This window comes from Archocentrus centrarchus, chromosome 17, assembly GCF_007364275.1.
Source record: "Archocentrus centrarchus isolate MPI-CPG fArcCen1 chromosome 17, fArcCen1, whole genome shotgun sequence".
Lineage (NCBI taxonomy): Eukaryota > Metazoa > Chordata > Actinopteri > Cichliformes > Cichlidae > Archocentrus > Archocentrus centrarchus.
Window position 1 is genome coordinate 15,356,513 of NC_044362.1, and position 24,912 is coordinate 15,381,424.

Consider the following 24,912-nt stretch of genomic DNA (forward strand, 5'->3'; position numbering starts at 1 on the left):
AAGAGAGTTCAGGCTGTGTTGAAGAATAAAGGTGGTCATACCAAATACTGACTTTCAAGCTCGTTAGAATTCTACAAACTCTTTTTTCCCTTTATATACTATATTTCCATGTATGTTTGCACATTTTTCTATAAATTGCTGCAAATATTTCCCATTTTACTGGCAAAATGTAAAGAAATGAGGGGTGGCTTAAGTATTTTGCACAGTACTATACAGATTATTTTTTTTACGAGTTTCAGATTATTTACTACTTGAATCTTGGCTTTGATCTGTCAATATTTGCTGCTGGGCGGTGCCAACAAACCCTCAGGCTATTTGCGGCTTTCTGTTATGCCTGTACGTTAAAGAAAGGGTGGCTAAAGAAGCAATCATTGAATCACTGGTGTTATAAATGGCCCCAGTGTGATGTCGGGACAGGGACGGCTGACACTGAGAAGAAAAGACTGTTGTTGCTGATCTTCTGTCACATAAGCTCACAGACAAGATGCATAGATGCACTGATGTGACGAGGATGCACACACAACCTAAAACAAGCAGGCCAAGGAAAGGCTGTGGTTTAGTGTGTGCATCAACCAGGATTAACATGGTCCAACTGATGCTGGGAGAAGGAAAACTAAAAACACCCACTTACTCAAATAAAATCCCAGTTATGGGTTTCAGCTCTTATCTAGCACAACCTGCTCATTTTAATCAGCTACAGAGAAGACTGAGCAAAGCCACGAACAGCATCCTTCTAGCATAAGATGTATCATATGGATGAATAAATCTACCCCTTAAATTTATTCAAAGGGGTGAAACAGTTTTTGTGTATGCAGTCATAGATATCCTATTAAAAATCCAATTAAGATGAAAAGTCTGTAGAGGAGAGAGTTTATATGGATCTGTGAAACACTGTATAAATTACAGCATTTCTGCAGGAATCTGACTAAACTCCACCACTGAAAACAAACCTTGCTAATTACATTTGACTTAGTCGGGTTCTGAACCTAGGTTTTCTTTTGGCTAGCACTTTTTGGAAGTCGGTGAAACAAGCAATGTGAGTGTTGCCAACCTATGACCAGCTTTTGATCCCATGCGTTCATTTGTGACTGCTGTGTTGGAATGTGACACATCTATCTTTATTTAGTATGTATCATGTATTTATGTCAACCTTTGATGATTTAACATGGATTTAACATATCATTCTTTAGGTTATCAGTGGTCAAAGAAATGCCAGCTGGCCATATCCAGTCACTCAGTGTAGAGACTGGCAGAATAATTTGTTTGAAATCACAAAAATGCCGTCAGCTAGCAACACAGTTAATATTTACCAGAAATGTCGGTCTGGTGCGCCTGTGTGTATTTAACCTCCCTGTACTGAGTCTAAACGTGCTGTCAAAATACAAAAAGCAAAACAAGACGAAAGACAGATAGAAAAATGAGAACGGAAGTCAGAAAAAGACAGAGACACACAGTCCAGACCAGAAGTATTAAATCTGATGTATGATAATGGATAAAACAAAGTGTAAAGTCTCAGCTTTTATGCATGTTTACACTGACAGAGAAAGAACCATGTGGGAAATGTAACCCTTCTAACAAAAAATGCCACCAGTGTGAGGGGTTGGAAAGTAACTGGACAGGAACAGTTTGTGGAAAATCCTGTGGATTCAACGACTTCCTTAAGCCCACAGGTATTAACATACACCACGTATCTTCACTGGGGACGGTCCCTCAGCCCTTGACTGCAGCTTGTTGTGGCATCTTTCCCTGTTTAGTCTCAGCAGGGGGGGGGGGGGGGGGGGAGCATCTGCAATCAGACTGATATCAGGTGATGATGGTGCTGTGAGTCATGGGGAATTGCTTTTTTTCTTTCAGGAATTTCCTCTATTCATCTTTTTTTGACAGAGGCTGATTTTTGTTTTATCGGTCCAGACACTTATTGGTAACTTTTTGGTAGATTTTTCTGAACTGCAATGTCAATTTTCTGGATTTTTGGCTCACACGGGACATCGCATGAACAACAGGGAAATATGTATGCCTACATCCTCTGTCTAGCAGCGTGTTAGGCATTTGCATGAGTACATCTGCTTTTTTTTTAAACAACATACCAAACAGCTGACTTTGGCAAACCAATTATCATGGGTGTACTACTGATAGATTTTCGCTTTTGTGAGCCTTGTTATTATTTTCTTCACATGTATGGTGAACTCATAACTAATATTGACAGAAAAGTTCACATGAACTGCCAATCTTAGTGACACAGTTCTTTTTATACTGATGTAAACCACACTCTAATAAAAGTTGAAACTTTACCTTTTGCGGTAGCACCCGTTATTTTATTTCAAATTTAACGTGCCGAAGCATAAACCAAAGAACAAAACAATAATGGTTTGGTGGTTGTTAAATAAGCAATATTTCTTATTTATCAGCCATCTTAGCACAGAACAGTGCAGTAACACAAGCGAACCACAAATGCAGCTTTAACGCACGTGCATGCTCTCAGAAATGTGATGACAGTGGGTGTGTCGGGTTGGGAGGTAGACAAAGCACAAAGTCTATGCTGTGTGAAAGTGTGTGTATATTCAAACTGTCCTCCGTGGCAGACGTTTACCGCTCCCATTTTGTGACTTGGAAGAGAGCAACAAGAACCCTGCTCCTGCTGGGTTCAGAGTCGATGTCATTCCAGCCCCTGAACTAATTCCACAGACAACTAATTTATGTTGTAAGATACGTGCTTTGCGTGTGGTAATGGTGGTGGTGGTGGTGGCAGGGAGGGGTAGTTATCCAGGTGTAATGTGACCCATCTTGCCTGGGAATGGGTGTGGCCTGAGGTAACAGACAGACTGAGCAGCATAGCACAGAAGGAGTTGTTAAAGAGCATAAAAACAAGCAACAACAAGTTCATTTACTGCAGAGAGCAACCCATGTTACTTCACACTCATTCTAGTAAAAACTAATGAGGCAAGTTGCACACTTGTTTCTGCAACCCTAAGCCCCCGTTACAGTCCTGTCAGCTTTAGTGTAGCAAGTAGAGAGCACAAGTGGTAACAACTACCGTAGGCTGAAAGTAGGTTACTATGCTACACATCCTTGACGTTATCGGGTATGTTTTAAGCTCTCTCCGTGTGCCTCATCACTTAATCTGTTGTCTAGATTAGTTTTAGCTATGAGTGCGATGTTTATCCAGATTCCAATTTATTATACCTCACCTATCTGCTCTGCAGTTAATCATTGACAGACAAACTTACAAAGCTGACTTTAAATCAGGGAGTCCAGGCTACCATTATCCCTCTCCAAATATTTACCCTGCTTCAACATAGCTGAGCTGTCTGTGCTGCACCAACCAGATAGACAGGCAACAGAAACGGCTGCACTCTGGGGTTAAGGCCAAGTCTAAGGCCAGCAAACACCCACACGTATCTTGTTTAAGCACGGACACATTCAAAAGCACCTAAACTCTGTTGTGGGTCTGTGAATACGTGGTTCTAATTGAGTTTCTTGCTTGAAGGAATGTGGTGTGATTACTGACATGAAAATGTCCCCATGAAAAATAATGATTTAACTCCGTTTGCTATTTCTAGTATCAACATATTATCTCCAAAGTTATTTAGTGCTGGACAGACATTATTCAATGTGTGAGACTGTGACTGTATATGTGCATGTGTGTTTGTGTGCAACATGTGAAAAAAGGAGGCCAAAATGAGCGCGAGAGTGGCTGTTGGGGAAATGACTGGGTTTGGGTGTGACCTGCTCAGCTATGCACTGGTGATCATGTGAGACCTGTGCTAATTATACACTTCTCAAGAAGAAGGTCGATCCTCTCTCATGGGCAGAAAACATGTGCACATGTGTCTAGGAGGGCACATTAGTGTCTGCGTGTTGGGGGGGGGGGGCAATGTGGCTTCATGTAACACAACTCATTCGAGTACTTGTCCTATTTCAACCGCTCAATCTGTGTTAAATAGAATTAGGACAGCTGATTTTTCAGTGAATGTGTCTGTGGGACTGTTTAGAAAAACTAACAATGTAGTGAATATGTGTGTGTGTGTGTGTGTGTGTGTGCATGTGCGCCAGGATCTTTAGGTCTTATCTTATGGTGTAATCATTTAGCTAACAAATTTACAGGTTTCCTTTCTGATATTTCCTCCATCCTCTTTTGCTCTTTCTCTGTATTTTGCTTTCTCCTTCTGTTTCCACTGTGGGTTTCAGAGACATGCTCTGTTTTTCATTACCAGTGGAAAAAATGGGGCGAGTGGTTAAAAAAAGTTTTACCCATCTCCATTAATATACAAATCCTAGTGGAAAATGAGTTCAAACTACTAAAATAGGCCTCTAGAGTCCTTCAAAAAAAATCCACCATATATTTGCCAGTCACTTTTTAGTGGCAACCTTTACCACAGTGTGACAATTTAAACATCTGCCTGTAGATAAAACCGCCACTGCTCTCTAAGTCAATATCCTCACGTGGCCATTGACGCTGAACTCGGGGGCTTGTGACATCTAGGTAACGTTGTGTTATGTTACTAACAGTTATGCTGCTGCAGAAGGATTCCAGGTTCTTATAACCTGGATTTAACTGGAGGCCACTTCTTTTGTTTTGGGTGAACATTATTTACATCTGGGAACACAAAATCGTCACTATATGAGGCTGCTCACAGAACTAAATTGTTTGTGATTATAACAGTGCATTATGTTCCCCTTTTGCAAATTTGCAGTATTATGAGAAGATTTCAGGAGATTAAACTATATTAACTGAAAATATATACATTTTTTCTTGTAATTTTGATGTCACCAAATAGTGAAGAAGCCGCTGAAGTATCTGCTTGGGCCTGACAATGCACCTTTGTCCACATCTGGCTGTAAAGACTATTTTCCCAAGTTGCCTTACGCACACGCTGTCCTCATCCTAACCCCGCTCACACACAGTCAATGAGCACACTAAAAACATACACAGCCAAATCAATGCTGAAAACTTTGGGTTGAGGTCCACCCATCTCCAGAGATTCTGTGCGCCGATAAAACGAGACATTGTGAAAGAGAGAGAATCAACGAGAGAAATAAAGAGGTGTTTGCTTTCCTGCTGCTGCCTAAAAATGGAAAATTACTGCATACAGTGCCCCAAATCTGCCCCCAACTCTGCTCTAAAACAGACACATATAGAAACGCACACAATCCCCCCTCTAACTGCCCTTAGGCCTCTGAACAGGAAGTGGTTTCAGTGAGTGAGAGCTACATGATGACGCTATTGCCTCGTTCTTTTTCTAGCCGCTGAGCTGCGCTCAGGGCATCTATATGAGTTTGTACATTTGACTATTCATCAGACTGTTCATCTGTTTTTCTATTCACACACTGAAACACAACAAGTATTATCACTTCCAGAGGAACTGTGCTATTGTAGTAAATTAATGCAACTGTGTTTATGTACAGTGTAATCAGTCGGAAAAGCAGCCGACTCTTGAATGAATTCCATTCGAAAGTAAACACTAATCAAAACATTTTGGACCGTCCCAGAAAATTCTACAGTGCTATGTTAAATATGCTGGACTGCTGCTTCCTGCATCTAAAAAGCTGCCCCCCCCCCCCCCCCCCCCCCCCCCCCCCCCCCCCCCCCCCCCCCGATTTTGCACTCTTCATCACATGTTCCAGTCACCTGACCAGAAATAGGTGGGACTAAGGAGAGCACATGCTGTGGCCAGATGGTGCACTCCAGTTTGTTATTTCCAGTTTGCAACACCATAAATTCCCTCAAACTGCCTGTCAGACTGAACGTGCTCAGTCTCTTATCTATATCTCCTTATCGACTCCAGATTTCCTGCTCACCACTTCTCCTTTCTTACCTTAAGTGAGTCAAAGCAAGCGATGACCCGTCCGTTGTCCACCTGGCAACTCTTTGCTGGATGAGCGAACTTGCACTCCTGGTCAGAGCGCGAGCATGTGCCCCTCTGGAACTCCCTACATACTTCCAGTGTCAGCCACTTTGTGTCACGGATATGTGTTATGTTCATCGCCATCGCAAGATGTTGGCAAAGAGTATTCCGAGCAGAGATCTGTTCAAACGCGAATTAAATACCTCTAGTGCTGTTATCCAAAATCTTTTTCTCTGTTTACTTATCGGTGTTGTTACTGTCTGGGATACGTGTCTGTGAAGCTGAAATGAAACATTCAAAAAGAAAAGTTTGTACTGATTGAGAGGGCTCCTTCTCCAAAGTGAAATGTTGCAGGACAACGCTTTGCTGTGGATGTTAATGGGTCCTTTTCCTGATCAAACAGCAGCTGACAAAGTTATTATATCCAGGGGAGACTACTTAGCTTAACAGTTAAGTTGCCTCTCTTGATTAGACTTTTCTCTCTCACTTTTTATTGCTTACTGAGCTGTATCATCTATAACATTCCCAGGCGAAGGTGATAGCCGGACTGAGAGCCCTCTGGTTAGGTGCAGTGAAGCAGGCAACAAAGGTGACAGTCTGGGTGTAGCCTGCTACAAGAAGCTTAAGGACACTGAGGACTGAGTGGAGGCTTCAGAGGGTTGAAGGCGAAGGTGAAAGGCAAGGTGATGCTGTGTGGGCCTGGTGGTGTGTTGGGCTGCTGTGGTAAGGCTGGTCAGCTGGTGGATAGCGGCTGGCAGCAGGGCCGTCTAGTGAGGAGAGCAGAGTCTGGCTGCGTGGAGTGGATGATGATGGTAGTGGATGGGGTTGGAGCGAAGGCTGCGAGGAGGGTGTGGTTGCTGTCCTTGTACTCGTGTTGCTGTGGCAGCGAGCGAGCGAGGCAGGGGGGGAGGGAGGAGCTTCAGCTGTAGAAGCAGGTCAAAGCTGCAGCAGACATCAGGGAAGGCACTTCCTCTGGGGAGATAAAGAGAGAGACAGAAAGGAGGGGAAAAGAGAACGAGAGATTAGTATCATGCAATACATTTAAAAAAAGAAAACTTTCATGTCTATTTTCCCTCTCGTGTATCTTTCGGACGAGATTCTGACCTGCGGCATTTTGAAAGTCATGCCACTGCTGAGCTACGCAGCTGTGGGAATGAAGAATATGTAAAAATCTCAGAAATGCAGGGGTGTCAGCTAAAACAAATAAAACTTTCACCCGCCCTGCGCTCTAAACACACATAGTGCAAGCACACCTTCATCACGCCATGCTGCACACACAGACACACACACATGCACAGACACACACACACGCACGCACACATACACAGAAATGCACAAAGCAGCCATTCACAACTTTCCACTTCATCTGGACAACGCAGAAAAAAAAAAAACAGATCAAATCCCGCATCACTTACAGTCCAGTGTAGCAAAGCCAGCCATTACAAATGTGTTTAGAGGTGAAAGAAAGGAAGAGAGTGAAAGCAAGGGGGAAGTTGAGGCTGGGCATGAGGGAGAAGAGGTTAGTCATTTCCTTTCTTGCGAAGCCTTGCAAGAGTGGCGACCAATGAGAGCTAGTAGAGTTGCAGCAACATTCTGGGCCGAGCGCCAGGTGAGAGCAAACAGGAGGCTGACCTGCCTGCTGCTGTTGAAAGACAGAGACACACAGGCTGTACTAATTTCTTTTGATCAAAACATTAAGAGTCACTGGAGACTCTAGATAACATCATTTTATTTTTAAATAAGAAATAACATAAACGTCATTGCCATACTGCAAAGCCCTCAGACAAATTTGAGCTTGCCTGCAGTGATAACATCATGTTTATTATTTCACTGTCAGAATTTTCCCATTTATCACATTTAAATGAGTTAGGGTGGGTGTTGTTTTTTTGTTTTCTTTCAAATTTCGCAATTTTGCCAGTGGTTTCTATTTTTGGTGAATCCATTGTATAGGGGAATTTGCATGATTGGGCTCCCAGGGGCCCATCCTGCCCTTATCACTAAGCCAGAGTAAGTCACCACACCCTGTGTAGTGAAATCGCTTTCCCCAGAAAAGCATGTGCACCCTCAGCAATGCCACCAACCAACCACTGCTAACTTTACAACACTGCAACAAACTATATCAGAGCCCTGCAGCAGTGCAGCGCAGGCCATGATGACCCAGCAACATGGATAAACAATGTATTTGGAGAGAAAGAGAGAGAGAGAGAAAGAGCCAGAGAGACAAAACATTTTAGGTTCACCTTGGATGACCCTTATGATAGTATAAGTACCATTAGTGCTAGAAATGACCTTTGGCATACAAGTGCAGTCGTAATGCAAATGCCACAACTTCCCCACCCCCTCCTATACACATAACCAGGAAATTATCTTTCATATCATGCATTATAGGGAGATTAAAATAAATGAACTTTCCAATAAAACACAAACAGAAAAGATCACTCTCTCTTCTCTCTCTCAGTATTTTCAGATTATAATCTCTTAGTAAATGTTCAAATAGAAGCAGTAATGCTCTTTAATTGCCCTTTAATGCCAAAAGACATTTTTGAGTAGCAGAAATTCGATTGAATGTCTTCTTTAGAGTGCAACTCTTCCAGCATGCCATTTTTTTGTTTATACAACTATGGGCATGTTTCTGTTCCCATGAACTCTATTCACGTGAAGTCATTCATCAGCTTATGTACACTGCTGCGTAAATATCAAGTGGAGCCTAATCTTTGTGAGTAATCCTGAACCCTCTCTGTTTTTATCACTAAATGTTGACCTTACATGTATTTATTACAGTTCAGTCCGATAGGGCTCATAGTGACACTTTTTCACGACACAAACATACTTTCTGGAGTTCCGCCGAGCAAGGATCATCTCTGAACCAAAGCCACGTCTGGATGCTACTAATGAGGTGGAACAGAGACATCTAATTGAAGATTTTTTTCAACTGAAGGCACCTGGAACTGTCTTCAATCAAACGAGAGGGCGTGACGACTTGATCCATTACAAGCTGATGGCCCCTGAGTTCTGTCGGGCTGCCTAATCAGTTTCTGTGGTTTTGGTCAGATGAGAACACAGCTGTGAGGGAGAAACGATGTAATATGGTGTAAGACGAGCCAGAGTAATAATGAGTACTCATTATGATCCATCATGTCTGGACATGGGCCTCCTTCCCTTATTGATTTCCTCATCTCTACAGTCTTTTCTGTTGGTGTGCCACTCCCTCTATCTAATTCCACTTTAACTGTCAGTGCTCTTTGGATATCCATTTCAAATCAGCAACTGTTTAACATTATCTTCTTCTCTGCTCTTACCGCAAAATTTATAATAGTAATATAATTTGAACAGGTGGCTCTTTGACTTCCTTGGTCTTTCTACTGTTTCCACCACCTCAACTCCATCCACGGCCCTGTGTTTGCACCCTTGGTGTGACTATCTGGCCTACGTTATCTATCAGCATCCTCGGCAGCCCTCCCTTAGACTCCAAGGTCTTGTGAGCTGGTGCAAGGTCAATCGGAGCAGAGGAAGGGAAGACTGCAAGAGAGCGCAAGCCAGATATGCTTCCTGTCGCCCTTTAGGACACGTGGTTGAAAGACTTTGAGGCAACAAGAAGAGGAAGAGGAAGAAGAATCAGTCATGTGACAATAGCATATGTTTTTATGGTACAAACACTTTTGAAAACCAAGCCTGTGCATCTTTTACTTTCGCTTCCTTTTGAGGCATGAAACAAATCTGCTCTCACTGAGCAAGACACTATGAAAATCCACCCTACGCTTAAAGCCCGTACAATGCCTAAAACCTGCCACTGATGCGTATGGTGGATGGTGCTGAATGATGGTCGTACATGAAGACATGTCTCAGCTGGCTGAAAAGTGGAAGCTACTAAAGAAACGTTAATCAGGTGGGCTGATGTTGGGGTTTCTGAGTCATTGTTGCGAATAGAAAATTGCTCAGGACCAAGAAAATAAGAAAGAAGGTACGGCTTACAGTTTTAATAAAAATGAGTTACATATCATTAGCTTAAATAAGCACAAATTAACATCATGGCTATAAAATACTGAAGGCTCTTTTTTTTTTTTCTTTTTTCTTTTGCATAACGGCATAAAATGGATTAACTAACACAGTATTAGCAGAGATTAATCTGAAGCAAAATGCAGGTATGCTTGGTTATATTGCACCATCTGGTATAGCTACCTAATTAGCAAACCACTGCTTTGAGACAGAGCTGCTATTTTCGGCTGTGATGCGGCGAAAGACATGCTCATGCCTTTTGGTTTGCTGCTGTTCAATAAAGGGAGTGGTTTCAGCATTTTGCCAGAGGTGGAGTCAGGGTGACAGTGTGCTGATACAGGTCATTTACACTGTTGGAAATGCAACACCTCTGGCCTTGCTGTTGTTACTGCTGCATGTGCTCAGAAGATAGCATGCCAATATGTCCTCACTGGCATTTAAATATGCACATACACACCGGGGAATACCTGGACACATATTGATACATTCTTTATCATTTCTGCATTCATACAGGCTCAGGGATGCTGCTCTGTCCATCACAGATATAATGTACAACGCTGAGTATACCACATTTCTATTGGTGACAAGAATTCTCAGCTGAGAGACTGCAGTCAGTAAAATATGCAAAAAATTGGTACAAGAGCCAGTTATACAGGTATACACTACTTACTTACACTTCATTTATGAATTTAGTTTGATGTGAACTGATGTAATGGGTCAAATGCAGCTCACATGGACAGAGAGCTGTGCAAACATTGCTGTTCTGAGTTGTTGCATGTTATTGTTATCATCTTCATTGGCATTCTCCTCCTCATCATCAAGTCATTATCTCTTCTCATTTATTAGTCGCATCAAGTTATTTATCAGATTAAAGTTTCTGAAAGTCAGTCTTCGGCTAGGAATGCAAAACTAACAATGCCTATTGATTCCTCTAGAGGAGCAAACCTCTGGAGACAATGAGATCTCTTGTATGGCACACATGGACAGAGCTAAACACACACACACACACACACACACACACACACACACACACACACACACACACACACACACACACAGATACACTGCATACACAAATGACAACCTGTGTAAACACACAAACCTCTATCTGACTCAACACTGGGTATTCTTAAACTGTGGTGAATATCTGATTGTGCGCAACACTGCGTCTTTGTGCGCACATGTGTGTGTAAGGATGTTGTGAAATCAGCGGACAGTGAGGATAATGGCGGGCCTTATGGTTCATAGAGTGGCTCTCTGGCTCGCATTTACGTCGTCTGTGTCAGTATACCGAGACGGGCTAATTTCTGCTAATACACATTAAGATGATCATGAATTGCCAAAAGTAAAGAAAGATAACAAGTGAGCAATTCATGAGTATCAAAATAAGGGAATCATATGCTCTGACCTTTGCAGTCACCAGATCTTAGTCCAACTGAGCAACTGTGGAAGATTCTGGGCAGGCGTATTAGATGGGAGAATATCCTTTAGAGTTCTGGTGTTGATTCCTCCAGCAGTTTAGAAAGTGTAAAAACCAGGCATTACTGCACTTACACTTTTGTGCTAGATCATGGTGCACCAACACCTTTCCAAGACACTACTTACAGTGTTACTGAATCCAACTATATACAAGTACTGCTTAACCTACAGTGGCTTGCAAAAGTATTCGTACCCCTTGAACTTTTCCATATTTTGTCACATTACAACCACAAACATAAATATATTTCACTGGAATTTAACGTGAAAGACCAACACAAAGTCGTATACAGTTGTGAAGTGGAATGAAAATTAAACATGATTCAAAACATTTTTTACAAATAATAAACTGAAAAGTGTGGTGTGCAAAAGTATTCAGCCCCCTGAGTCAATACTTTGTGGAACCACCTTTTGCTGCAATTACAGCTGCAAGTCTTTTAGGGTATGTCTCCACCAGCTTTGCACATCTAGTGACTGAAATTTTTGTCCATTCTTCTTTGGAAAACAGCTCAAGCTCAGTCAGATTAGATGGAGAGCATTTGTGAACAGCAGTTTTCAGATCTTGCCACAAATTCTCGATTGGGTTTAGGTCTGGACTTTGACTGGGCCGTTCTAACACATGAATATGATTTGTTTTAAACCATTCCATTGTAGCCCTGGCTTTATGTTTAGGGTCGTTGTCCTGCTGGAAGGTGAACCTCCGCCCCAGTCTCAAGTCTTTTGCAGACTCCAACAGGTTTTCTTCCAAGATTGCCCTGTATTTGGCTCCATCCATCTTCCCACCAACTCTGACCAACTTCCCTGTCCCTGCTGAAGAGAAGCAGCCCCAGAGCATGATGCTGCCACCACCATATTTGACAGTGGTGATGGTGTGTTCAGAGTGATGTGCAGTGTTAATTCTCTGCCACACATAGCGTTTTGCATTTTTGCCAAAAAGTTCAATTTTGGTCTCATCTGACCAAAGCACCTTGTTCCACATGTTTGCTGTGTCCCCAACATGGCTTCTGGCAAATTGCAAATGGGACATTTTATGGTTTTCTTTGAACAGTGGCTTTCTTCTTGCCACTCTTCCATAAAGACCACATTTGTGCAGTGCACAACTAATAGTTGTCCTGTGGACAGATTCCCCCACCTGAGCTGTGGATCTCTGCATTTCGTCCAGAGTCACCATGGGTCTCTTGGCTGCATCTCTGATCAGTGCGCTCCTTGTTCGGCCTGTAAGTTTAGGTGGACGGCCTTGTCTTGGTAGGTTTACAGTTGTGCCATATTCTTTCCATTTTCAGATAATGGATTGAACAGCGCTCCGTGAGATGTTCAAAGCTTGGGAAATCTTTTTATAGCCTAAGCCTGCTTTAAACTTCTCCACAACCTTATTCCTGACCTGTCTGGTGTGTTCTTTGGACTTCATGATGCTGTTTACTCCCCAATATTCTCTTAACCAACCTCTGAGGCCGTCACGGAGCAGCTATATTTGTACTGAGATTAGATTACACACAGCTGGACTCTTTTTAGTCATTAGCAGTCATCGGGCAACTTCTGAATGCAATTGGTTGCACTCAGAGAAAAGGGGGCTGAATACTTTTGCACACCACACTTTTCAGTTTTTTATTTATAAAAAATGTTTTGAATCATGTATAATTTTCTTTCCACTTCACAACTGTATACCACTTTGTGTTGGTCTTTCACATTAAATTCCAGTGAAATATATTTATGTTTGTGGTTGTAATGTGACAAAATATGGAAAAGTTCAAGGTGTATGAATACTTTTGCAAGCCACTGTACATACCTTATATGCATGACATAAAGAACACATACATTATATTGTTTCAGCCGATGACCCAGAAGTGTTGCTGTGACTGTGTGATCTTGCCCAAACACACTGCAGCAGTTTTGTTAAATCATTTTTTTTTTTCTCGCAAAGTAGCACAAACTGTCAGTCTGAAAATTCTCTCCTCATTATTTCCTTTTAAGGTAATAACTCTCCATGCGTCTGCTATATTTTTCATTTACATATGTGCAGAACAAAATTTTCATTCCTGGACAAGCACTAAGGCATCTAATCATGTGTTCCACTACTAGTCCCACGATGAGTACCTATTTTTAGCTTCCTTATCTGTGTATTACATGCAAACACACATTACCAGTCACCAATTTTATCTTCTGCCCTAGTCACCTTTCTCTGGCCCTAGTCCCCAGTGACCAGGCCACGCAATGTCTCATACCTACGTTAACTGAGTATTAATGGGGCCCCTTCTCTACTAGACCGAGGCAAACTTAGAAACAAAGGCAAAGCAGTAAGGCTGCTAGAAAAAGACTGAGTGAGAGAATCAGACTAGTAGGGCAGCGGTGTTATAAATGTTATAGCCATCTGACACGCTTTCTGAGATGAAGAGGCCTGAGATGTCATGGCTGTCAAGAGAAACAAGTGCAAGCTTGTGTTGACATGTGTACCTCTGGACAGAACAGTAATGAAATATCTAGACCGTTATTACTGGCTGCACAAACGGCAGCTTTGACACACCACTCATCCCACATACTAGCACTGCTGTGCAACTCAGATAAAATGGGCACGGGTGCTATACTGTGATGTCTGAAACAGAAGCCTGAAAAAGCACAAAGCTTGGTTTAAAACAGAAAGAAATATGTATGAAGCCAGGTTAAGGAGTCATTAATTACCAGTGTAATAGGTTGCTGAAGTAATTTCTCATTAGCTTAGCTTTTGATATTGTTAAGTGTGTCATATTTGACCAAAGCCATGTCAGACTTGCTCAGAGAGGATGAAATGTGGTTCTATCACCAGAAACATACAGAGAAGCCCTCATGTAATAAAGGCTTAACCTGTCAGCACACATTCAGTCATGCACATAATCCTGTCTGTAGGGCAGATTCTAAATGATAGCACACATAAATACAGAGTAATTTGCACCTGAATTTCTTTGCGTATGCAACTCTACACAGAGAGAGCAATGTGATCTTTAACCTTCTTATCTGCCATAATCACAGTGACATGATCCTCCGTCAGACAGAAACTGACAGTCTACCTGCAGCACACCTTTTGTAAAACCGTGGAGGGTTTACAAAGTCTACTAAGCAATCTGCCACACATCTGTCTTTGTTGCACTTACTCGCATGTGTGCACATACTTGTGTGTGTGTGCTACTGTCTGAGCCACCATGAATCCCTCTAAGTAACAACAACAACATTCCTCATCATTGCCCCAACCACCAACAAGCCACCGAGAGTATACCCAGAGACAAGGGGGAGTGAAGGCAGAGATGATGAGGCGAAGGACAAAGACAGGAGGAGAAGGAACGAAGGCTCCAAACTTTTAACAAAATCATGACCAGCTGCTGTTCAGACAGCATTCTCAAAAAACACTGAAATGACTCTATTTGGATCCAGCAAATATTATTGTATAAATGAAAATGCTTTTTGTTCCTTTTAAATTAGCCTGATCCATACAGACAAACCAGAATGCCCTGTACTGGTATGAAAAAAATGTATTACATTTCACCCGAAACAAAGTAAACTCTGAGTCGACTTACTTTCACTCCCGTTTAAAGATCAACAAGTAAAGTCTCTCCATTTACTCGGCCTCCGTCTCCCATGTCTGTCTGTCCTTCTTTCCCTTCTTTCCTTCTCTTTGCAACTTTCTTCCTCTCTCTCACTCGGTTACTCCCCCTCTGTCAGACGCATGCAAACACTTACTTAGACACACACACACACACACTCCCACAGACAGAGTCACCCTCTCACACACTCTCCTCCCGCGACCCGAAATGCTTGGCAAACATTCTAACGTACTGAAATACTGCTCACCATATAAGGTAGCAGCAGCTTCACATGTCACACATAATTTACATATGGCGGGGCGGGAGTTCGCCTTACACGGGACATGCATGTTACAAACACACATGCAGCAGATCCACGCTTTTGCTTTGGGCTGACACAGCAAGAAAGCGCTAAGACATATAGGAAAGTCCAATGATACCATTCTGTTAACCAAGCCCTGAAGGATAACTCCCAACGTGTCCTATGTTGAGTCAGACGGAGGGAATGAAAGCTGAGTGGGCGATCTATTGATCCTCTTCACTGCTTCCCGGAACAACCACGGCCCTCTAAACACACACACACACACACACACACACACACACACACACACACACACACACACACACACACACACACCAGCAAATTTTCTTGCTAACTAGCGCTACCCTCAGGAAGGAGGTATTGTGTGACTGTCTTGTTTGAGCCAAGAATGTGTCTAAATGTGTGTGTGTGTGTGTGTGTGTGTGTGTGTGTGTGTGTGTGTGTGTGTGTGTGTGTGTGTGTTATATACATAACAAGCAATAACAAATGGAAGTTAGCCATGTGGTCCATGCACACACACACCTCACACACAGCAGACACCAAGGCAAACAATCTCCACATCTCTACCTATGCTCCATTGCACAAGCCCTTACTTTGGAAAGTAAAGACAGCAGCACACACACACAGGAGGAAAGATCTAGATAAACCAATGAATCAGGGAGGAGGGTTATGAACCGAGCTCTTACCTCTCACATTGCCCTCCAGTTTGTGTGTGCGTGCTTCCGCTTGTCGACTGGCTCTGTATGTTTATGCGTGTATTCAGACAGGCCGCAACAGCAGACCCCCAGGCACCGGCTGGACCATTCTCAGGCAGGCAGGCAGGCAGGCAGAACACAGCACGGCAGAGCGACTGGCAGAAGGGGAGGCAAGCGAGTGAGCGAGTGAATCAGCAGCGAATGAGTAAAGGAGCTGTGTGCGGAGCCGAGCACCAGTGAGTGAGGGAGAGCAAGAGGGAGAAAGCAAGAGAGAGAGGAGGAGTGTTTGCCTGTGCGGTTGTGTGTGTATGCGTTGCAGCGTTGGCTGTGTGCGCTAGTGTCTCCCCTCCCCTGCCTCTTCAAATGGCTAAGCTGGGTTGTGCAGAGCTGTGCTGAGACAGGCTGGGCTGTGTCTTTACTGACTCCCCAGCCTCTGGATCATCTGTCTGCTGCAGGAAAGTAGTGCTCACTGGGCGGCAGTAGCAACAGCTGTGGAGGAGGAGGAGGAAGAAGAGGAGGAGGGAGCCTGGACTGCGCTGGGCATACAGATCCTGCAGTTCCCTCTCCCTCCCTTTCTTCCTCACTGAAGCTAGCCACACCCCCCACACCCCTTTTCCACCGCCACCCCACCAAAACACCAGGAAGTGCTGGCTCAGTTACAGCAGCACTGTCCTTGTGTATTCAGTGAGGCTGAGGTAGGAGAGAGGGAAGAGGCAGGAAGGAAAGATTGGGAAAACCCAGCAACAAGAAAAGATGCACGTTAGTAACAGGATAAACATACTAGCAAAGAAAGGTCATGCACAGTGAGGAAGGGCTTTAGAAGTAAAAGCCATGAGAGGGATGTTAAATACAACCAGAAAAGGAAAGAATGAGTAAAGGAAGGGACTTAATGAAGTAAGGAAGAATAGGAAGAAATGGCAATTGGAAAGAATGAATAGAATACGGGGTGTGGAGGAAACGGTTATGGAAAGATTTACAGGGTTTTTGCAACAGATTTGGTCTGGCTTTTGTCCGGATCCCCTCTCTCTCTTTCATACTGCTTTTCGTCTGTGGCATGCAACCCTCGGCCCAGCCTCACACTAGCTCCTGCCCACATTATAAAAGCATTACACAGTGAACTGCACTAAATCAAACTGCACTAAGCCAGTGGTTATAGACTTAAAATTACTTCTTTAAAAAAAAAGATGCAAACCAGTACATTTTGGTTGCAGGTCAGAAACATAATCTTTAAAAAAAGGCTAACTCAGAAAACACAGAGGCAACTGTTACTGCCAACTCTCCTGTATTGTTGTTGACACCAGGCTTCTGCTGCTGCAACCCGTGCATTTAACAGAACGCCAGAGAGACTAAAGAAGCCTCCAAGAATTTGATTTGGACCTGATTCTGCAATATCCGGTAGCTATGGAGATAGTGGCCCTGGCATCTGCAGGAATCCTTGCAGATTTTGAGTGTGTGCTGACGCCAGGTTTTGCGACTCATCATGCATATTGTCTATGACTCATTTCATTTGATTGCCATCACAGACAAAATGCATTCATATACCCGGAACCTTCCTCTGGAATATTAAAAAACATCTTTGCAGTGTATTTTCATATGGAAAGTATGCTAATGCTGCATAGCGCTGAATGTAAATTAACTGAACTTGCATATTTACTTGGAGAGATTCCACTCTTCATCTGGCGTATTTGCTTATATGTACATGTAAAAAATACTCAAAACCATTGCCTCTCATATGTAAAACTATCACACCTCTACTGTCTCTCTGTTCCTATCTTTCCTAACTTGCTGGACCTGTTTCAACGGCTGCACAGCTCTGTTTGATACAAAGCTGGTGATAAGTCATCTCCAATCTACACAGCAGCACTGTAAACCCTGGGTGACAATCTGTGGCTGAGCCCCTGCAGCACGGCTAACCCTTTACCTATAGCTAAATACCCCGGTGCACTGCGCTGGCAAACTCTTGGAGAACAAAAAACATGCAGACATGCTGCAGACAAAAAGAACTGAAAGTATTAATATAAGTTCTGATTGACAGTGGCATTATTAACTCCAACAGCAATGTGTGTGCTTTAATCTATTTCCAGCATTCATTCATTAGTGAAGGAAGGATCTATTTCCAAGCATGGAAACAACCCTGCTAGACGTGTTGTCTTTTAGATTAGTGGGCCAATCTGTTTGACGGCTCTGAGCTTTCCTTGACCCATAATAAAGAAACATGGTGATTGATGATCTGGCTCAAAAGGAGACATATTAGCAACGCCTCCAAAGATCTGGGCTCCCTGTGAAACTCAGACACTAATGTGGAATTTCCCTTCTTCTACTGCAGTGTACACTGCATCTTTCGCTTACTTCTCTTCTTTATGATATCCATTTATCTTTATGTCTTTTCATCATGTTATCTCACTTTTGACTGCATCTCAATTCCCCTAAACTTGCCTTAAAGGCTTCATAAGTCCTCGTCTATTTGTCATAACCCACTCGATCATACTCCTCTCACCAGTTTCAAGTATGAGTGCAGAGCCAACTTACACAGTTACCAAATGTTTGCTCGTCTCTTTTGACAAGTTTCATTCTGATCAAACACACAACAGAAGCGTACGTCTACTCTTCTAGATCATATTTCTTTTTGTGTGACATCAGCCAGATGTTTTAGCTTCCAACTCCACGTGCCTTGCATCTCACAGCGGTGTTGTGTTCTCTAGATTGGTGAAGCTGTAGAGGTGCTGAAGGATGCGCAAAAAGCAACAGGAATAAACATACTGAGGTTGAGCAAACTGTTAACACACATACTAATGGTACAAACCAAAAACAGGAAGAGGTGTGTGTGTGTGTGTGTGTGTGTGTGTGTGTGTGTGTGTGTGTGTGTGTGTGTGTGTGTGTGTGTGTGTGTGTGTGAGAGAGAGAGAGAGAGCGAGTGTATTCAGTATACTTGAAGGGGAATTCCACCACTTTTACACACCAAGTTCAGCAAGATACTCATGGGGAGTATACTCAGTCATGTAAAAACAGTCGTATACGTTCTTCTGTGGCTCTGCAGGGTTAGGGAAGTCTATGAAAGTAGCTTTAGTAATGTCACTGCTGGGAATTCCCCTTGCCACATCAATTTTGATATTTTAAAAAAAGAAAGAAAGAAATCTTCCACATTTATAGAAATAGAAAAGAAGAACGTCAAATAGCAGTTTCATAAGAAAGCTCAAAATATTCCAAAAGTCAGTAAGTTTAATCCAGAGCTAACAAAGTCTGTCCTGGATGACCCTTCTGTCTATGTCAAATGAAAACCATAACAGTTAAGATTTTATTTTCTCTCCCTCCTCCTTGATGTACTCAGCTTTCCACCTTTAGCATCCCTATCATCTCAGCACTCTGCTATTTCTCAGCTGTCTGTAAATGACACTGGCTGGCTGATGTGAACTCTCACTCCTCTGAGGAAATGTCCCAGAGCTTATATGCACCAAACTCTGACAGCTCATCTATTGCTTAGCCCCCCCCCCCCCCCCCCCCCCCCCCCCACACACACACACACACACACACACATATTACAGACCATCACAGCAACAAGTGCAATGGTATAAAGTCTTTAAGAAAGACCAAAAACAGGAAGCCGCATTCAACATCAGATTTCACAAGAGTATATATTAGAGGCTGCAGAATGACAAAGCAAAAACACTTAAAACAGCTTAACAGAGAAAAAAAATGAGTTCTCTTCTTGTGCAAATTTGCAGTCACATTTCCCTCCTGCATACTTTGTGGTTTTCTCTTAACTTCTTTCCATTTTGACACGGTGGGGGAAGCAGGTGCAAATCAAGCTGTCAGGTTTGAAATACACAGAGAGGAAATAGCACACTGTCTTGTCCCTATCTGACACCACAGTGCATATGTACATGTGTGCGCCGCTCAAGCTTAAAGCTTATCTTGGAGAGAACGAATGGAAACACCCTCTGCAAAAGAGACCTTTCTTTCAGCTTTCTTCAAATTGGCTGTCTAAATGTAGCCTATGGGTATGTATTGCTGCATTTATCATTTAAAGTCCCCCTCCATATTAAACTCTCAACACACATCACATGGGAGAGTCAAATTCCATAAACGTGAACAAAAAGCAAAATACTGCATGTTAACTTTGTCAAACAGAGGCTGACATTTCCTCCTTTGTGAAGCATAAGTGAAAGTAAGTTAACCAGCTTACAGTTTAAATATTTTAAGAAAGGCTAACAAAACAAATCGGAAGCATTAAATACAAAAAATAACCACACTTGGAAGCTGTTAAAACAACCTAAAGCTATCAATTCTGCAGGCAAAATTTACAGACAGAGAGCTTACCTGTGTGTCTGTCTAACGCTGATGTGCCTCTGGGACTGACAAAGCCACTTCAGCATAGGTCATGCTGCTGCAATGCATTGTGGGATTTACTAACATCTTCAGTTCTCTCTTCCTCTACTTCTCTAACTGATCTCTCTCACTCTGATAATAGCACCTTCTGCTTGGCAACGGGTATACCACAAATGTGGTCAGGTTTACAGTGAACCATCACTGCGCAACATCAAGTCTCCATGACAACCACTCTATATCTCATTTGCATCTTCTGCTTGCATTATCTGCTTATGCCAAATATGGTCACCTTGTTATCCTCCCCGCCTCTCTCTGTATCCCCTTTCTGTAACTTCCTCTTTTCGTCCATTTGCACTACTATTTGCACACACTCTGTAACATATAATGTATATATGTGCGATGACGTGTGCAAATGCTTGAAAGTGTTTGAAAAAAAGGAACTGCCTGTGACATTATAAGTTGCAGGCTAAGAGATAAGCAGGATAACTTTATAAATCAGGAAGTGGAAGTGGAAGACTGAAAAAAGAAAGGGGGCTTGGAGCACATGCCCATGGCCCTAAAAGCTCGCATATCATAACGGGACTTCACTTACCACATCGATTCCTCTTTTGTGAGGCTGTTGCAGGCATTGCGCCCCTCCTCTTCCACCCCAAAGTTTGTGTCTATCAAACTATCACTGGAATGTTGAACCAGGCCCCTGGGGCCCACACACGCAGCAACACTCAGCAGCACTCAGCACCTGTTTCCGACTGCCAGCACGGAGAAAGAGACGCGGTCAATCACACAGGACAGCACGGACTAGGGGAAAGAGGGGAAGAGAGTAGGAGGCAGACTACAAGCATTTTATCAGCAAAAATACTCAACCAGCAAGGTGCAATGTTATCTTAAGCAGCACTTTGGGACTGGATGTGATTTATCATTATTAAGTGAATTAGAAGATTTAGTCCTGTAAAACAAGGTTAATGCAATTTGCATGCTTTGTCTAGTCTCAGTATTTCTTAAGTCTTCAAAATAAAGGTCACATATATTCTGCACTGCATTGTGCCTTACTTAAAACTGCTACTTCAATCCAGTATAAATGAGCAAAGATCTATTTAAAAGTGCTATATGGTTTTATGCTTTTGTGTGCATTAAAGAAACGGGGGGAAAAAAGCATCCGCATACTGAATCTCGATGCGCAATTGAATATGGACTTCTAGGGCTGAATTATTCAGCTGTGCTGTACTGCAACACATTATTATAAATCCAGTCAACAACTAGCAGATGTTAGAACAATCTGCTAGTATTTAATCTCTGAGCACGTCTGAATGTCCACCCTCAGGGTCAGAATCATCACACGTGATACAATTTGGAATACAAAATAAATTAATTCCATCAAAAATCATCAGAATAACATACACAGTAATTATTGGTACTAGCCCATGCTACAGTATTGCTTATTCACACTGAAAAAAGTAAAAAAACAAAACAGGTCATTCAAATCCATTGGTAGATGGTTGCTAGGCAACATTCAATTTCAATTCAATTCAATTCTATTTTATTTATATAGCGCCAAATCACAACAAACAGTCGTCTCAAGGTGCTTTGTATTGTGGGTAAAGACCCTACAATAATACAGCGAGAACCCAACAGAGATGACCTCATAATATATTACACATAATTCAGGGTTGTAAATGTTATTATTGTGAAATTAAAACAATAGGATGCTTTCATAAGGTGTAATAGGTCCATGAATGCTAAAAGAAGGGTAGTTTTAGGCTGTTGCTAGGTGGATGGTAGGCAACATGACTATGTTGTAAACTCTGATGTAGATAAGAACCTTCAGGGGCCCAAGATGCACCTGTGTGCCAAGTTTGGTTGCACAACCCCTGATCATGCAGGAGGAGTTTGCAGACACAGAAACAGAGATTTTTTTTTTGTAATTTTGCTCAATGTATGATGATTTAGTGATGTTAAAATGCTAAGCCTCACAAAATGTGTTGTATTTAATCCTTGGTAAACACAAAGATGTATCACCACGCTATCTGACTTAACTTACCCAGGGAGTGTCAGGAAACGCTCTGAGGAAGCATCAGAAGCACTTATCACCACTGAGCCTCCCCTCCTATGAAGAGCTGCTGTGAGTTGGTGGATTGGAAGTCAATGAAACCAGGCCTAATTTAGCCGTCGCTGCTCCACAAGCTGCCAGGAGTAAGAGTGAGACTCCTTCCCTTTTTAGGGCTCCCAGGACACTGCTGTCTGCAAGTGGCACTACTGCATACGTAACTAAACTAAGGGGCTGGAAAGAGGGAGCGAGAGAAGGGGTGACAGTCAAAATCTGTTATACAGATGTGCCATTTTAATCACTGTCTAGTTCTAAAAGTCATAAAGTAGCACAGACGGAACTATGTAAATATTTTAACAAACCACCTACTTGAATTACTCCAACTGTAAATTTATTTAACAAGCCAGTTTGGACACTTTTACAACCATCTTATCTTTACCCTGCTCTCAGTAGATACACAGACAACTTGGTTTTGTAACTGACTTTGACATGATGGTCCACTGAGAGTATCACAACAGCTTGCAGTAGGATCACACCAGTAATTAGGTGAGAAGAGAGAACTAATCACCATCTATACTTACACTATCCACTCAGACGGGCACAGACAGTGTGTCATGTAATCCTTAATAACCCCAGCCTACAGTGAAAGTAGATAACTAGATGCTGCAGGCCTGGAAGTGTATTTTTTTTTCTCCATCGTGATCTGGCTGATCTTCATGTGACAGAGAGAAAGAGAGTAGACACTTGGTTTGAACTCTAGTGAGATGCAGAAGAGCATTTTCTTTATATTAGAAGTATTTTCCAGTTTGTTTGGACTAAATAAACCTATGACTGAGAGAAATGCTAATTTGCACTGATGTGCAAAGCATTTGCTTTGGAAGCAGGGTGTATGATATGCCTAAGCCAGTGCTGCAACTCTGTGCATACATGAAAACGATAGACACATCACTATTTAATAAGCATGACAGCCCATGTATTTAAAATAAATGGATTAGATGAGGATTACTCATTGAGTCCCAACTCCCTTTGCATCTCTGTGTTTATATAACTACACATGTATTCTTGAAGACAGTGATCACATAAGCCATGGTATGGAGCACACAATAGGATTATCTATGGTGGTGTGTTGAAGTATCATCTTCAGTTCCCACCACCTATAGTGAGCAGACAAACACACGGCTTCCATTTCACTGCATGTGTGTGTGTAATAACCTCAACAGAGACCAATTCAAGCTGACATAATCCCATTAGCTTATACAAGGTCCCTGTCTGACCACCCCACATAATGAGGAGATAAAGGCTCCATCACTGACTGTTTTTATAAAGCGAATTATGCATGTCTCTTGTGTTATGGGCAACTGTTAATTCAATTAATCTCCTCTCAAAGGAGTTGAAAACTGTAATTTCTAAAGTGATATCCATTCATTTCTATGTGTATCTGACTCGAAGTGTCACAGAATTGCAGTGGCCAGCAGGCAGAGGACCCTAATGCAGGACTCAAGAGGTAAGAACTAAACTCAGACTTCAGCTTTACTAGTACAAAGGACATTAACAAAGCTGGTCAGGTGCCAGCAGCAACTCACTTGAAACTAGAATATGAATATGAACGAGGACGTGAACATAGACATAAAGGCGCACAGCGGGGGGAAGCCAACAACGAGGACGCGACAAGGAACAAGGGAAAACGCAGACAATATATACACAGAGGGATCATGAGGGAACAGCCAAAAGGTGGGAGGCACAGCTGAAGATAATCACAGAACTGAGACAAGGGGACGCAAAACTAAACACAACACACACCGAACAGGAAACTGGCAAAATAAAACAGGAAGTGTGCAACAGAGGCACAGACTTGACACAACACACAGGGAAACACCGGGAAGTGAAACCAACTATTAACACAGTCGTTGAGACTTGTTTATCACTATTTTCATATCCAGCTTTAGCATTCTCACCTCTGCATGTAAGCACAGTTCACTGGAAATCATTGCAACTATTTGAACCTCCCTTTCCTACTAACATTATCTGTGTGAATTGTCAGCACCAAACCAAACATTCAGATAACAACCAAAAACTCATATAAGCTAAAGGCCAACAAAACTACGTATTTGAAATTATGATGCTTAATTATTTGTTTTGTCAACACATTTGGATAAGAATCATCCAACGGCACAGAAAAGAATTATTAATAAACCAGAACCTGAGCAGGTTGCTGTAAAATCATGTTCAGCCTTGTAGTCACCATCCAAAGCTAAATACAGAACAGATGTTTTCATTCTCCAATTCAGACAACTTAAACCACAATGCTGGGCTCCACTTTCATTTTATCTTATTTACTTCATTTGAACAGATAAAAACAATTTGTTTCACTGTGGACAGTGCCAAAGTGAGAAACAATAAGTCAATCCTTTTTAGTCATCTATCAAACAGACAATATCTTGTATCAGTCATGAATATGTAATGAAAATATGACAGAGTATTTTGAAGATAGATGGCATTTATACTCACCCACTTCATTAGTTACATCTTCCTAGTAGGTGACTGGACCTGCTTTTGCCTTCGGAGCCGCCTTAAGTCTTCATGGCACAGATTCAACAAGTTGCTGGAAACATTCCTCAGAGATTTTGGTCCACGTTGACATGATAGCATCACACAG

At 42.3% G+C, this 24,912-nt stretch overlaps 1 protein-coding gene across 14 annotated transcripts in view; it reads right to left on the reverse strand.

Moving 5' to 3' along the window:
* The window catches only part of mbnl1 (muscleblind-like splicing regulator 1), a 53,118-nt gene that overhangs the window by 21,527 nt on the left and 6,679 nt on the right, over nucleotides 1–24,912 (reverse strand). For 10 of the 14 annotated variants that reach the window (XM_030752701.1, XM_030752700.1, XM_030752698.1 and 7 more), the window contains exons 1-2: nucleotides 15,878–16,077; nucleotides 5,817–6,818 (exon numbers count right to left, since the gene is read on the reverse strand). In XM_030752701.1, coding sequence (XP_030608561.1) covers nucleotides 5,817–5,990 — 174 coding nt within the window. In that variant the 5' untranslated portion in view covers nucleotides 5,991–6,818; nucleotides 15,878–16,077. Of the gene's footprint in view, nucleotides 1–5,816; nucleotides 6,819–7,261; nucleotides 7,280–14,863; nucleotides 15,093–15,877; nucleotides 16,078–20,203; nucleotides 20,225–24,912 lie in introns of those variants that run through there. The other 4 variants (XM_030752690.1, XM_030752688.1, XM_030752691.1 and 1 more) reach the window with 4 other exon arrangements.